The sequence below is a fragment of the Oryctolagus cuniculus genome, chromosome 7, assembly GCF_964237555.1.
Source record: "Oryctolagus cuniculus chromosome 7, mOryCun1.1, whole genome shotgun sequence".
Classification (NCBI taxonomy): domain Eukaryota; kingdom Metazoa; phylum Chordata; class Mammalia; order Lagomorpha; family Leporidae; genus Oryctolagus; species Oryctolagus cuniculus.
Window position 1 is genome coordinate 27,383,216 of NC_091438.1, and position 16,081 is coordinate 27,399,296.

Genomic DNA, 16,081 nt, shown 5'->3' on the forward strand with positions numbered 1-16,081 from the left:
CCACAATAAAATCGTCCAGCTGAGCCCAGTCAGCCCACAGAACCACAAAAGATGATATACTTGTTGAGGATATTGCTTTCACATTTTAAAATGTGATTGATAAATAGGATTATATATATTTATGGTTTACAATGTGATATTTTTATATGTGTATACATTATGGAATGATTAACTCGAGCTATCCATCATCACATGTGTCTTTTTGTAGTGGCTGTTTTAAGCACTAACTTTTGGGCTGGTTTGTTTCTGAAAAATAGATGATCTCAACAGTGAGATCAAAAGGCTTCCCAATTTCTGCAGGGTCATTGGATGCCAAGTTCCAAAGGGAAGTAGCTAGTGGTTGAGGCCCAACAGAGAAAGGCACTGAAAAAGCCTTCATCTGCTTTTCAGTGTGGACAGGGCCAGTGAAAGCAACAACAGCTCTGTATTTGGGTCAGTGGTTCCAATGCACTGTTTTAGAGATATGAGCTTTCCTTTAGGTAAACCTGTGTTATGAAACAGTGTGCCATGTAGTGCCAGCAAGAAGGAAGCCTAAGTTTTGAGCCCATATTCAATTTTCCCGCGATTATTTTGATTTTATTTGACATCTAATGACCATTAACCCTGAACATGAGCATGTATAACCAGTCCTCAAGGAGATGAGGATGAATTCACAAGTCCAGTGGGACTACCGAAAACATACTTGCTTCTCTGACTACCAACAGCAGCTCAGGAAAATCGTTTTCATACTGTAAAGACCGGGTATTTTAAGCACTTGTTTCATAAGGTAAGATTGTTTTTCCCCCTACTGTCAAGGAAAACAAACCACTTAAAAATCTTATATTTGTTTCCTTTGCTCCTAACTAATAGTTGTTTTAAAGAAGAATATAGGAATGGAAGATGCCCAGGTTTATAAATGGTTTTTAAAAAGAAATAGCTATTTTTATTAACATATATAGGATTTTAAAGAGCTATAATAAAGCATGGTAACTCCATGAATATTATTTTATATAGCATTTTTAAACATTGTGAAAGAAAAGTCATTTTCTTATTGGCTCTTTATTTTCCCATCTATATTCAAATTAATGCAGATATAATAGCTGCTATCTCGCTTAACGGTGGCAAGGAGTTATAACATTTCTATATAAAATTTTATTCTCTAGTAGAAAAAAGAGAAATAGTGGAAATTTGTTAACATTTAAAATAGCTGTAAAGTACATTGCCCACTCTAAATGGTTGGAGGTCTTAAAGAGACTCTTCCTTTTGAATATTCAATTCTAGTAAACATCACAGCCAAAGAGTTCCAGGCGAAGTGCGATACTTTGATTCCATGTTTTAGGAATGATACGGATAAACCTGGAAATGATTGGTGGGTTGAAAAAATTCTTCACTTGTCCTTTGGTATTGCTGTTTCCTTCAAAAATCTGAAAGGAAAATATGAGAAAATCTTTAATGAGGGCATAATAGATGTAAAAATCTTATTTTCCTAATATTTTTAGCTCAAACTGAGTGCATCAAAGAACACATACAAGGAGACTCAAAGTTCATAGAAGATGTGTATTATAAAAAAACTATGCACAGATTTAAAAAATTTTGAACTGAAACATTTTTATAATTTTTTAATATTTATTTTTTATTTATTTGAATGGCAGAGTTGCAAAGACAGGGAAGAGCAGAGAGAGAGCGAGCCTCCATCTGCTTGCTGCTTCACTTCCCAAATTACTGGGGCTGGGCCAGGCTGAAGCCAGGATACCAGAGCTTCTTACTGGTGTCCACACGAGTACAGGGGCCCAAGCACTTGGACCATACGCTGCTGCTTTCCCAGGCACAACAGCAGAGAGCTGGATTAGAAGCAGAGCAGCTGGGCCTCAAATTGGTGCCCATATGGGATGTGGGCATTGCAGGCGGTGGCTTAACCCATTCCATCACAGTGTAGACCCCCCAAATAAACATTTTTTAATTCCACTTTTCCATGAACTTTTTAAGCACCATCACAGAGATGAATTATGAAGCAACAGACATCCCTTTAGGGATTTCATTTCCCCAGCGATCTGAGTCAAATAAGGAAGAATCAATAAAAGTGACATGGTGCTGTGTAAAGCTTAGAGTCTGCTGTAAGCCTTACTCTGCTCCCAGCCTCCTTGTACCTGTGTGGCTTTGAATAAGTTATTTACATTTTCTGATGCTCCATTTCCTCATTGGAAAAATGGAGATAGGAATATTTTACCTCATAGAAGTTGTCATAAAGAGTTAAAAATTTATGTAAACATACAACATGTGCCTAGTAGGTGTCAGATAGTGGGCACCAACAAATGGTTAGCTATTACTAACATTTTACATACAATTCAATCATGTATTTAACTTTATTCATCTTTTTTGGCATATACCTTTTATCTTCAACCAAAATTTTTTTTGGGGGGGGCTTATAACAATATCCAAGTTCTACGCATGGCACTATTTGTTTATGACGGTGATGCTTTCATTGTATCAGAATAACTTGGTATAGTGAGAAATGAAACGAACAGATGACCAACCAGTTTAAAAAGTGAGAGATGATTTCAAGTTCCTTAACTGTAGTAACTGTTCACATTTGATGAAAATTCAAGAAATATCAGTTCCGTTCTCTGTGTTGCTTCACCTACCACTTTTAGCCCAGTTCCTGTTCCTGGAAAACTAGGTTCATCTCCTTAGCTTTGCCTCTTGTAGCATGTTTTAACCACATAACCAGGAAATACATGAAGAAATCTGGTCTCTATTGGTAAGGATACCAACTGTTTTGTTCAGTAACAATATGACACCAAAAAGTTTATGATCTTGAGTGTTTTTGTCTAAAACAATGCTGATATATTATTTCACAGTTTATATTATTTATATTATTTATATTATTTATATTATTTCCAGTTTTCTGGATCCCCTCATTACTTTCTCAATCAGAGCTAACGAAACCTCACACCTTCCCCCTAGAGCATTACCCTGTTTCACAGATGACTCAATCAAGGTGGAAAGGTCATGTGCACAGGCCCGGTCGCAAGACCAGGCAACCACAGAACTAGAATTTAGATTTTGAGTAGTTCATGTCAGGGCGTATTTGTTGTTTCCATCAGAGCAGTTTGCACATCGCTTTCTCTTTGCCCGGAAGCCACGCCGTACCTTGTCCGCCGTGGAGGATTTCTGCCTGTAAGCTTTCCAGTCTACTCCCTTGTCACTGTAGTGAATGGTGTAGCTCCTGACAAACATCTCAGAGGACAGAGACTTGCAGCCCTGTGTGGCTATCGCGGTTATCTTCTTGATTTTGAGCAGATCGATTTGCAACCACTGTATGTTGTTGTTTGCCTGTGAAAATTATTTTTTAAAAAGTGGATAAGGAAGGTGTTAAAACCTTTTTTTTTAGATCAGGACAACTCAGAAATACACAGGACTCAAGCCCCTCCCCCCCATCTTACCCCTTAGGATTCACTGTCTTTTAGAAACTTTCCCAGTTTTTCTTTGTTGCTACAGGATGAGTGTAAGTTTTTTCTAAATGTATTCCACACTTTGCACAGCAACTTAGTTGTATGTTTGTATCTCATACTGCTGGAGGGAAGCTTTGTTTCCTGGCATGCATCGCAATGCAGGCAGCTAGCTGGTGTTCACAAAATACTTGTTGAATGAATAAATGAATTTCACTTGAGAAAATTACTAAATTGCAAAATTATCAGTTACTTTTACTCTCTAAATCTCATTATGTAAAGCAAGTTTCTTTAAATACTATGATACTGGAGCAGAATTTCCTGAGAAAGAATTAGCATCTCTATGTATTTTAGAAAAATCCAGCTTTGCTTTTCTTTGCACCTCTAATGTCAAATAGCAGAAATAGTCTTTTTTCCTAATATTTCAGATGCAATATTTGAGAGGCGCGATAAGTCCCTAAGTAGGGTTTGGCAGAGAGCACAGTAATAGCCCTATCTCTGGCCTAATAAAATGCCCAACACCATGTTCAGTGGTATGCATTTGGAGAAAGAAGGTTAGAAGAGTTAAGTGATTTTTGGAGTAATCTGAGATACATTTTCACCTTTGGGGGACTTGGCCTGTCCCTTAGTCTTGTTCTCTTCTCTGTGAAATAATGACTGTTGGAATGCTTCTTGAGTAGCACCAAAATGCATGTGGATTTATGTGCATCTATATGTAGGTATACAAACAGATTCACATGCTATATGTATTTTTTTTTTTTAAATTTACTTATTCATTTGAGAGGTAGAGCTACAGACAGAGAGAGGGAGAGACAGAGAGAAAGGTCTTCCACTCACTGCTTTACTCCCCAAATGGCCATAATGACCAGAGCTGAGCCAATCTAAAGCCAGGAGCCAGGAACTTTCTTCGGGTCTCCCAACTGGGTGCAGGGACCCAAGCACTTGAGCCATCCTCCACTGCTTTCCAAGGCCATAAGCAGAGAGCTGGATCAGAAGAGGAGCAGCCAGGACATGAACCGGCACCCACATGGGACGCCAGTGCTGCTGGCAGAGCCTTAGCCTACTATGCCACAGTGCTGGCCCCACTAAGTGTATTTTAAAGAAAATTAAATTAGAAGAATTGTATTAGAAATTTTTGCTAATTTCATGACATCTGGATGGTGTCTCAGTTGACTTCAAATCAAGGGTTTGCCAGTGAGTTAGAATATAGGGAGCTAAGAGATTTCTGTAGTCATAAAAGAGGCTGAGTTAAGTTATTCATGTTGAAAGGTGCATATCTGTGTGCATGCCTGCACGTGTCTGGCTGTGTGAGTCAGCCTTCCTAAAGAAACCCTACAAAGATGTTTTGTACTGGGGAAAGTCAAGTGAGGCCCATTTCTGACTAGCACTCCAGATTTTAAGTGATGGCATTAAAAATTAATGTGGGAGCCTTTATTACCTCACACAAACTAAGAGCAAACTACAGAGGGCGTGTGCATTTGGACTATGGATGCTTGCATCTTGTTTTGGAGCATCTGGGTTCAAGTTGTGGCTTCACTCCTGATTCGAGCTTTCTGCTGATAGGTACTCTGGGAGGCAGCAGGTGATGGCTCAAGTACTTGGGTCCCTGCCACCCATGTGGGAGAAATGAGTTGATTGCCTGGCTCAACCTGTAATGTAAGGAGCATTTGAGAGGTGGACCAGTAGAGGGTCTCTCTCTCTCTCTCTCTCAAAATAAAATAAATAAAAATAGGGGCTAGTGTTGTGGCATAGTGGGTTAATCATCTGCCTACAATGCCTACATCCTATATGGACACTAGTTTGGAGTTCTGGCTGCTCCACTTCTAATCCAGCACCTGGGAAAGCAGCAGAAGATGGTCCAAGTCTTTGGGCCCCTGCACCCATGTGGGAGACCCAGATGAAGCTCCTGGCTTCTGCCTGGAACAGCTGTGGCTGTTGGTGTCATTTGAGGACTGAACCAGTAGATGGAAGGTTTCTCTCTCTCTCTCTCTCTCTGTAATTCTGCCTTTCAAATAAATAAATAAGTCTAAGTAGTATAGAAAACACTTCTTTTTAAGATTGTAAAGGAGAGGGAAAGGTAACGATGTTATACCATGAGAGGTCTAATGGGTCATCTGGGAAAGAACTAGCTGACATCTCCTTATTTATTACTTATGTAATTATATGAGCTATATAAATATAATATAACATAGCATTTTTATTATTTTTACTTCTCTGGATGTCAGTTTTTCTCTCTCTCTGCAGAATTGCAAATGAGGTATTTGGACTGTTTGAACTGGTAGAAGGAACACTAGCCTGCTTGTTGAGAGAGTGGGATTCCAGACCTGATTCTAAAGTTGGGCTAATCTAAAATCACTTAATATCTTCTGTATTTAGAGTTAAATGGAAAAGTGTGGACCAGATGCTTTGGCACGCTCCTTGCCAGTCTAACATTCTGAGATTCTGTGTTTGGCCAGATGAGTCTCTAGACACGACATTTGTTCCCAAGACTGTCTGCATGGAGTCTGGGCTCTTGTGTTTCCTCCAGTAATATCACAATTCTCTTTCTAGTGGTCTAACATAAAGATAGATTCTGGAATTCTACAAAGACTGAAGAGAACTGCAGTGTAGATATCTTGAGGGAAACAGGAGGAGAGAAGTTTGGGAATTTGGATTCCGCTGACTGAAAGGATTTTAAAGTTGTCTATGCAGTCTAAGAATAAATGAAGTATGGAGTGAGAGTGGGTCGACTGTTAACTGTTACCTTAGAATCAAGTCACCAGAATTACTCAATGGGCTCATCCCAGGGGGAAAAGAACTCCCCGGAAGGTGTTCAGCTTCATCTCGGATTTATAACCTTGGGTTTACAACATTTTATCATCCTTCCAATTGTCTTAAGGAATCTCTCAAAGTTCTTACAAATGGACACAAAGTTTAAAGGACATTCTTAAGGCAATGAAAAATATTGTGGAAAAAAATGAAATAGGTTTTAAATCTAAATCATTTGTTCATAACTAATGTAAGCTGTTTAAATAAGGAATTGACGAACTGCAGACCATAGGCCAAATCCGACACACTGAATGTTGCTTGTAAATAGTCTTAGTGGAACACAGCTATGCGCTAGCATTTGAATTATTGCTTATGGCCGCTTTCCTGATATAATGGCAGAGTTGAGTAGCTACAACAGGGAATGTACAGCTCACGAAGCCTAAATATTTACTGTCTGGCTCTTTGCAAGAGTCATGTCCAATCTCATTTAAATCAAGGTCCACAGAGGTAATAAATGACCTCCCTGAGCCAAAGTAAAAGCCAGAGCTGTTGAGGCAATAGGGTTCGAGATTCTTTGACCTAGGATATTGGCAGGAACAGGGGCTGGTGCTCTCACTTTCCAGCCCACCCTCCTCCTTAACGCCCCTGCAGAGAGGGACTTTGTTTTCTTCTGGAGGGCTGAGAGGAACTCCATTCATAGGGCGTACTTCACCTTGGCTTGCCAGGCATTCACACGGCCCTGGGCATTGAGACGGGCAAGAGAGGGTTCCCAGTAATCTCCCCACCAAGATTTTTTAAACGAGGAAGCTGTGATTTGCTTGTTTTCTATCTTTCCATTTTCCATTCCCAGGGGTGCGGAGCATCCTGTCAAAAGAAAAGTCATGATTAATTACACGCCAGCAGCATTCCCTGAAAGGCATTTTTCACTGCAGAGGGGACAAGAAATAATATTACTACGGAGGAACAACGGAAACACCATCACCACAGTGCAAGTACCAAACATTGTTCTTGGGCTCTGCATAGCTTATTTGATGCCTCTAATCATCTCCATTTCACTGATAAGAACACAGAAGTAGAGCAAGAAACAATAACTTGCCTGAAGTATACAGCCAGAAAATCAGAAACTGGATTTGAACCCAGACAATCTGATACCAAACACATGGTTCTAAACATTCAGACCTACTTCCCTCCTTCAGAGAGACATGGACCCTGGGTCTTTGTGTTGAGGTACACAAAAATCCTGAACTATCCACGTATATAAAAAATATATTGTTTCTTTGTCTAATAATGACTACAAAGAAGATACAGTGGCTCCTAGGTGGCCACCACTTATTTGCTTTTTCAGCCCTTTCAGTGTGATTCATGTTATACACCCTTTGAAATTTTGCCACGGCATGATTTTGAACATTACAGGCAGTGAGGCTGCTCTGTGAACGTGAGAATATGAGCATACTCAGCGAGTGAGCTTTGCTCAGTGCCTGTCATCCCTGTGACACTGTTTTTTTTTTTTTTTTTTTTTTTTTTGACAGGCAGAGTGGACAGTGAGAGAGAGAGAGAAAGGTCTTTGCTGTTGGTTCACCCTCCAATGGCCGCCGCGGCTGGCACGCTGTGGCTGGCGCACCGTGCTGATCCGAAGGCAGGAGCCAGGTACTTATCCTGGTCTCCCATGGGGTGCAGGGCTCAAGCACTTGGGCCATCCTCCACTGCACTCCCTGGCCACAGCAGAGAGCTGGCCTGGAAGAGGGGCAACCGGGACAGAATCCGGCACCCCGACCAGGACTAGAACCCGGTGTGCCGGGGCCGCAAGGTGGAGGATTAGCCTAGTGAGCCGCGGCGCCGGCCTCCTGTGACACTGTTCTGCTGGTAAATCATCTGGAAGCTTTCTTGAAATCACACCTGACTTTCCCTATTTCGAATATTAATTTTAGAAATCCCAGAAAATAAAGAAGAAAGCAATGCTTCCTGTGTTAAAAAAAAAAAAAAACCAAACAAGCAAAAAAAAAAAACAACCAGATGTTTTAAATCAATTAGCAGAGTTTAAAAGTCACATTGCAGGGTAGCCTGACTCCAGGATCTGAAATCTGAAATCATCTGCCACTTACAGCCCATATTATGTAGAAAAACAAAAACAATGAGTCATGAAACTATTTCAAGGAGTGCTCCTGCCTGTGTAAAATGTGCGTTTTATGTAGGAGATGTTATACAGTATCACTACCTGCATGCTGGCAAAATGCCCGTATTTGTCCCTCTCATGTATGAAAACGGGAGATTGCACCATCATCTAATTTGATGAGAAACTGATTCCAAGGCTCAGATGCTTTCTGCGCTGTGACTGATGACTTCCTCTCTCCACCCCAGAGAAGCTACTGCAGCTCCCCAACAGTGTTCCTCTGCAACTTGCGGCTGTGTCTGTAATCAGATATTGATACTTCTACCCTTAGCCTTCCAGTTGCTGGGTGGTCCTGGATCTGCCAAACTTTAAGTCAGTTGTTTCATTCTTTCAAATGCTTGGCAGACATTTTGCATGTGTGCTTGGAAGTGAAAAATAAAGGATAGCACAGCTTCAAGGATCAGAATCATGGACAAGACTATTAAACACCCTTGCTACATATAGTAGGGTTTTAATTTTTTTTTTTTTTTTTTTTTTTGACAGGCAGAGTGGACAGTGAGAGAGAGAGACAGAGAGAAAGGTCTTCCTTTTGCCATTGGTTCACCCTCCAATGGCCGCCACGGCTGGCGCGCTGCGGCTGGCGCACTGCGCTGATCCGAAGGCAGGAGCCAGGTGCTTCTCCTGGTCTCCCATGGGGTGCAGGGCCCAAGAACCTGTGCCATCCTCCACTGCCTTCCCGGGCCACAGCAGAGAGCTGGCCTGGAAGAGGGGCAACTGGGACAGAATCCGGCACCCCGACCGGGACTAGAACCCGGTGTGCCGGCGCCGCAAGGTGGAGGATTAGCCTAGTGAGCTGCGGCGCCGGCCATCATATAGTAGGGTTTTATGATGACCATTTATGATTGCTTGGATTTATTTATACCATAGGATGTGTCACATTCCCTGAAAAATAGCTGCTTACATAGAAAAGACAAAGGATACAAAAAAGAATACAGGGTACAATCCTGATTTTAAGAAATTGGGAAGCGGATTCATATTTCAAAGCTGTTCATTGAACACCAAATACATGGTAGCAGTTTTGCTAGAAACTCCGTTCCATTAAAGTCTGAGTGGTCTGCAGGGCTTTGGGAGAGTCAGGCCTTGTTCTAATCTCCGATTGTTCTCATTGAGAGTGGAATGACGGAGGCAATTCCAAGTAAGGGCTCTTCCTTGGAGGTCGTGGTGGTGTCCACATCAGCCAGGCTTATGCAGACAGGTGGTGCCTACCCCAGCTGCTGGAACCAGTCTCGGTCTAGAGCACACTAAGAGTACTTCCAGGTGACATCTCTGTTTCACAAAGGTTTCCTTGGCACCTGAGTCACTGAAAGAAGTAAGAATTTACCATTCTCCCACACCTCCCACATCCTGATTGTCAGAGCAAGGTTTAGAAAATAATGCATCTTTGTTCCTTACCATTAACCTCACAACCTAGCAGCTCCATTCGAAGCGCAGGTCTGTTGTAGGACCTAATTGGAGAGATCCTGATGTACCTTGCCACAACAGGCGGGTCAAACAGATTCTCTTTTGTTGTGGATGCGTCTGAGTTGCCATTGAAATACTAGAAGAAAAGAGGAAATCTTACTTCTGCAACAATTCTCTATGAAGTGATTTTAATAAATCTTGATTACATATTGTAATATTCGGTACTCATCAGACCTGAACCAAATAATTTGGTCTTAAACAATAATTGGTGACATTTCCAGAAGATGATGTAGATATATTTTGCTGTAGTCCTCCTGATAAGGACAGCTAAAAACCTTGTCCTTGTCCTTTATACATAAAGGAAACACAAGAACACTCTGAATAGTGGAGAAAATGCAGCAAACTGGCTAGGGTTCTTGGGTCCCAGGGAACAACAGGGTGCTGTGTTTCCTGTTTTATGTTTTTTCCCCCTTGGGTTATCCCAGTCTTGGAGAGGCAGAAATCAAGAACCTGGAAACACCAATGGATACAGATGGGGAAAAAAATGCCCTAACAAAATCCTACCTTATCTAGTCCAAGAATCAAGAAAGGGCAGCCTGGCAAGACAGAAAACATTTTTGGGCAACAACTGATCCACTCCAACAAAACACCACAGAAAAAGAATGTGGCTCCTCTCCTGCCCCAGGCAGCAAAGACTTGGGGGAGACTAGATGTCTATGTTTGTGAGACTGAAGAGGTTCCCTCAAATCCCCACTGGATCTGAGAAAGCCAAATGGGGACTTGGGATTTTCACCCCTTGGTTCTCACCACGGTAGTGTCAGTGGAACTCCCCTTTCCAGCCAGAAGAAAGAGGAATCCTCTGCTGTAAGGGGCCGGCAGAGGCCCAGTGGGAGACCGGCACTTTGACCGCCACCTGGCAGTAACCAGGTTGTACCCAGTTCTTCCCTAGTAGAGCAATGTCAGGATGCTAAAACAGAAGGGCAGACGTCACTAAGACTGAGAACAGAGAAACAATGGAGAAAATTCAGCAAAAGAGTTAGTTCTCCAACATTTCAAAAAGTTAACAAATCTGCAGCAAAACTAAAGGAGCCAGCCTTGCAGTGTAGCAGGTAGTGATGTCAGCATCCCATATGAGTGCCTATTCATGTCCCAGCTGCTCTACTTATGATCCAGCTCCCTGCTAATGGCCTTGGGAAAGCAGTAGAAGATAGCCCAAGTAGTTGGGCCCCTGCTATCTATGTGGGAGACCCAGATGAAGATCCTAGCTCTTGGCTTTCCACTGTCCCAGACCCGACCATTGTAGCCATTTGGGGAGTAAACCAGAGGATTAAAGCACTCTCCCCGCCCCCTCTCTGTGTTTCACAATGAATCAATAAATCTTAACAAAAAAAGAGAAAAAAAAGAGAAATTCAAATTGCAGTATCAGAGATAAAACAGGCAATATCATCACAGACCCTGAAGACATCAAAAGGCCAAGAAGTGGCTACTACAAATAACTCTACATACATAAACTGAACACTTAGAGAAAATGGACCACTTTATCTAAAACCACAAGTGTCTTTTTTTTTTTTTTTTTTCAGGCAGAGTGGACAGTGAGAGAGAGAGACAGAGAGAGAGAAAGGTCTTCCTTTGCCATTGGTTCACCCTCCAATGGCCGCCAAGGCTGGCACGCTGCGGCTGGTGCACCGCGCTGATCCGAAGGCAGGAGCCAGGTGCTTCTCCTGGTCTCCCATGGCGTGCAGGGCCCAAGCACCTGGGCCATCCTCCACTGCACTCCCTGGCCATAGCAGAGAGCTGGCCTGGAAGAGGGGCAACCGGGACAGAATCCGGTGCCCCGACCGGGACTAGAACCTGGGGTGCCGGTGCCACAAGCCAAAGGATTAGCCTAGTGAGCCGCAGCACCGGCCTGCCACAAGTGTCTTAACTTACCCGATATGAAATATACAATTTGAATAGCCCAATAGCTCTTAAAGAAATTGAATTTATAATTTTTAAAATCCCCATAAAGAAATCTCCAGGCCCAGATTTCTAGCAAATCTTTAAAGAATTAACATCAGTTTATCTTATGAAGTTACTATTATCATGATATGAAAACCAGAAATAGATATCAAAAATAATCAAACTGCACACTGACATGCCTCCTGAATGCAAAAATCTTTAGTCTGTAGCCTTAATTGTAACCTGTTTTCCCTCTCCCCATACTGACTAGTGAGAACCATAATTCAAGATTTTCGTGGATTTATCTAAGTTTATTGCAAATAATTACTAGAAATAGCTAAAGGATAATACACAAAAGGTGAAATAATAATTAACTTCCATAAAGTATAACTGGAACACATTCAGTTATTGGCCTAATAATGGCAAATACACTCCTTGCAGTCAGATGGTTTTCTGTGGGGAGGAGAAATGAGAGAAGGGGAAACATTTGGACTCTTAGGCTGAGCCTACAGAAGCTCAGCCGGCAAATGTCAGTCCTCAGCCGTGACCCTTGAATGAGTCTGAGAATCACACTGCCTCAGAGCACTGCAGGCATTAATACTACTATTTCCTTCAGGTACATTGAAATAAAGAACAAAATACAATGTAATAGTCAATTCAAAAGTCTTGGTCACCAACTTTTAGCATGAACTCCTTGGGGTAGAAGACCAGATATTCTACTCTGCTGTGCATTATCCGACAACTTGAGGAGTCTGATATTTTATGATATAGTTATTTTTTTCCAGGTTATATGCGGTTTTGAAGTTTCAGCAGTACTGCATATTTCTTTCACTTATAATATGCAGACCCATCATATTTCCACTTGCCTCCATTAGACCCTTAGAAAGCTGTTCACATTTCTAACACCCAGAAGAGTATTTTTAATAAAGACGGACTTAATCACAGACATAGTCACAGTAACCCTAGGCTGAGTTCTGAGATTCAGAGAGAAACAAAGACACAAACCATCACATTCCGTGTGCTGTTGCCTTTGAAGATCTTCCAGTTGGTCTGGTCAGAACTGTAAGCCACACAGAACTCAGTAATATAGCAGGACTTCAGATAGTGTTTGGCACCTTGGGTCTGGATTCCTGTAATTACAACTTCCCTTTGCATGTCCACCTGCAGAAGAGCAAAGTCAGTAGATGGAACTGTCTATGTCAACGAGTTATATACTAATTTAATTCATTGTATATTTGGCTTCTTAAAACTAAGAGCAGCACCTACGTCTTAGCAAAGTTTGAAATGCTAGCTCAATAGTCGAACACAAAGTATCTGGACTTGAATTTCAGGGCAACCCTAACAAGCTATGTGTTACTTTGGGAAGTTAGTAAACATCTATATGTCTTGTTTTGTTCTTCTTTTAAGTGGGTTTTTACTGTCAATAGCAGTAACTATTGCCAGGTTAATAAGACATACTTGTATCCAAGTTTTCCAGGCAGATTCTACTGTAGTTTTTTCTATACTCCAAGCATTATATGATCCACCATTGTTTAATCTTGCTAATCTGGGTTCCCAATAACCTAAATTCAACACAAGAAAAAAATTGTGAGTATTCTGAATTTAAAATAAAAAAATAGAAAATCAACAATCTCTCCAGTGACTTTAGTTCAGTGGAAAACCAGGTCCTTGGAAGACATACGTTACAGTTAGGAGATTAGGCAGCTGACACAACATTGGTTGCTAAGCCTGTCCCTGAAAATGATGAAACTTGGCTTGAGGTTTGTGTTTGGTCAGCTGTCAACCACCATCCACCCATTTCTTGCACAGGAGTCATGTTTGTCTTTCTCAGCCGCTGCAAAATGTGCCTGCCCAGTAGAAAGACCTGGGAGGGGTGGAAGCATCATGATCCTCTTGATCTCAGGAAGGGCTTTGAGGCAAAGTGAAGAACCTTAGGAGAATTTCTGCCATACACTCAGAGTGAGTGGTCAGCAAAGTTTCTTAAATAGATGAATGGTTGCATAGGTAAAGTGCTCTATTAATTGGTGCCTAGTGCCTGGCTTATGAGACTATGTGAGAGGTTGCCATTAAACTGCTGCCTGCAGTGCCAGCGTCTCATATCAGAGTGTCAGTTCAAGTCCTGACTGCTCCACTTCTAATCCAGCTGTTTGTTAATGCACCAGGGAGGGCAGCAGAAGATGGTCCATGTACTTAGAAACCTGCTGTCCATGTGGGAGAACTGGATGGAATTCCAGGCTCCTAGCTTCTGCTTGGCCCGACTATTGTGGTCATTTTTGGAGGGAATCAGTAGAGGGAAAATCAATCTCAATCTCTCTCTCTCTCTTTTTTCCCCTCCCTCCACCCCAATGTAACACTGCCTTTCAAATCAATAAATAAATCTTTATATTATAAAAAAGGCCCTGTGAATCTGACTGGAATATGTGCTCAAATCCAGAAAGATGAATGGAGAGACATAGAAATGGGCACATGTCATAAAAATAATCTATTTATTCTTGCTGAATCCCTCTAGAAAAGTCAGACTACGTAGGTAGAGGTATTAACCATTCCACCTTTGGTTTTTCCCTGGAAGGCACTGGTTGGGCACATTATACACTACAGGGGTGGCAATGATAAAACAACACTGATAGGCTTTTAGCACCTGCCAGAGTGCTCCTTCCCTTACCACACGAGCACTCCAAATGGAACTGCTTCACTATCTGGTGGTAGGAGAAAAGCCTGGAGAGGAAAAATGACCATTCGGCATGATTGCCATGCATGGTTTCACAGGATGTACACGGCATAGTTGTTGGATGTGCCATTCGCAGGCTACTTACCCAAATACTCAGAGGCTTTGATCTGCGAATCAGCTATGGCACCAGTGCTTAGTCCCAACGGCTGTTTACATTCTAAGGTCGAGAAATGGATAATTTTGCTTAGAAAATACATATATCAAAGTAAAAATCTCCTCTTCTAAAGGCTATGCCTCTGAAGGGTGAGTAACTGAAGATTTTTACCACTCTTGTATGGCATGGACTTAAGTATGTCTGATCATAAAACGGTAAATACATTCTCAAGATTGGTGCGTCAATAGGAATAGTGTTCCTCTAGAGGGAAATAACTGAAATCTTGAAATACAATTGTTTTTTAAAATGATTTCCATCTGCTTGTATCTTAAAGTAAGTACTAATACAACAGGAAGCACCACCTCTCCATGGGGCTGGGTTCTCAAAGTTTGGCTTGAAAGTTACATCGTGATCAAAGAAGGAAATACTTGCGGCTGTGTTATCTTGATGTCTGGATGTTGGCCCAGGGATTGGAACTGTAGAGACGTGTAGTGCAGTATGGGTTGAGGGATGGATGGACGGATGGATAGATAAGCAGATGGACAGATGGATACTGTTTCTTGTATTCCAAAATGCCAAATTCAGTGACTATGTCATTGACTGTGAAATTCCTATACCTTTTCCTTCCTCTACTTGTGGAACCTAAAGCATGTCTTCCCTACAATTTCTCATGGATCACAAATTGTAAGCAAGGGTGCTTTAGATTGGTTCCCTACTGGAGAGGAATGCCTTTGTCCTGAACCATCAGAGTTAAGTTTTCTAGATGACTGATATGAGTCCAGTGCAATCAGATCATGGGCCAGAATAAAAGCAACTGTGACTACAAATTATGCCATTGTCACTTCAGAATTCCGAGTTGAATGCTTCTAATCTAATAGTTGGTAATATTCTAGTAACAGGCACACTTATGTTACAAAATGTGATGTGGTTCTGGGGTGATACCTTTGTCTATGATGAGAAATGGCGTTTGCATCCCCAATCTCTGGTTTTCTCCAACCTCTGTGTCTAGGAGCCACCAGCCAGGTTTTGATGCCTTCATTTCAACAGTGTTAAATGAACCTGAAGTTGAGAGTTAAGGACAGCATTACATATCCAAAGGTTAACAAGGACAGCTTGCCAACAATCCTAAAGGCCTTGTATCACAAGAAGCTTTAGAGTAGAATTTGAGCTATTCATTTCTGTTTAGGCAGGACTAGATTAGGAAACACACACACAGGTTATTAAAAGTAAATTTGAGTTTGCCAACTTTTGAGTTGGTGAACTCAAAAGGCTTCCATAGCCTTGGCAACTCATGATAAGAGCCTAAGGTGATTACCTACGCCATAAACAAGAGTGTCAATTGTTAAGTCAACAACAGGAGTCACTGTGCACTTACTCTCCATGTAGGATCTCTGTCCTTAATGTGTTGTTCAATGTGAATTAATGCTATAACTAGTACTGAAACAGTATTTTACACTTTATGTTTCTGTGTGGGTGCAAACTGTTGAAATCTTTACTTAATATATACTAAATTGATCTTCTGTATATAAAGATAATTGAAAATGGATCTTGATGTGAATGGGATGGGAGAGGGA

General features: G+C 41.5%; 1 protein-coding gene across 1 annotated transcript in view; it reads right to left on the reverse strand.

Moving 5' to 3' along the window:
* Window positions 1–896: 896 nt before the first annotated feature.
* F5 (coagulation factor V) overlaps window positions 897–16,081 on the reverse strand; it is a 70,706-nt gene continuing 55,521 nt past the window's right edge. The window contains exons 18-25 of the mRNA XM_008264079.4: window positions 15,450–15,566; window positions 14,499–14,570; window positions 13,144–13,247; window positions 12,691–12,846; window positions 9,739–9,883; window positions 6,889–7,040; window positions 3,130–3,312; window positions 897–1,403 (exon numbers count right to left, since the gene is read on the reverse strand). Coding sequence (XP_008262301.2) covers window positions 1,257–1,403; window positions 3,130–3,312; window positions 6,889–7,040; window positions 9,739–9,883; window positions 12,691–12,846; window positions 13,144–13,247; window positions 14,499–14,570; window positions 15,450–15,566 — 1,076 coding nt within the window. The 3' untranslated portion in view covers window positions 897–1,256. The remainder of the gene's footprint in view (window positions 1,404–3,129; window positions 3,313–6,888; window positions 7,041–9,738; window positions 9,884–12,690; window positions 12,847–13,143; window positions 13,248–14,498; window positions 14,571–15,449; window positions 15,567–16,081) is intronic.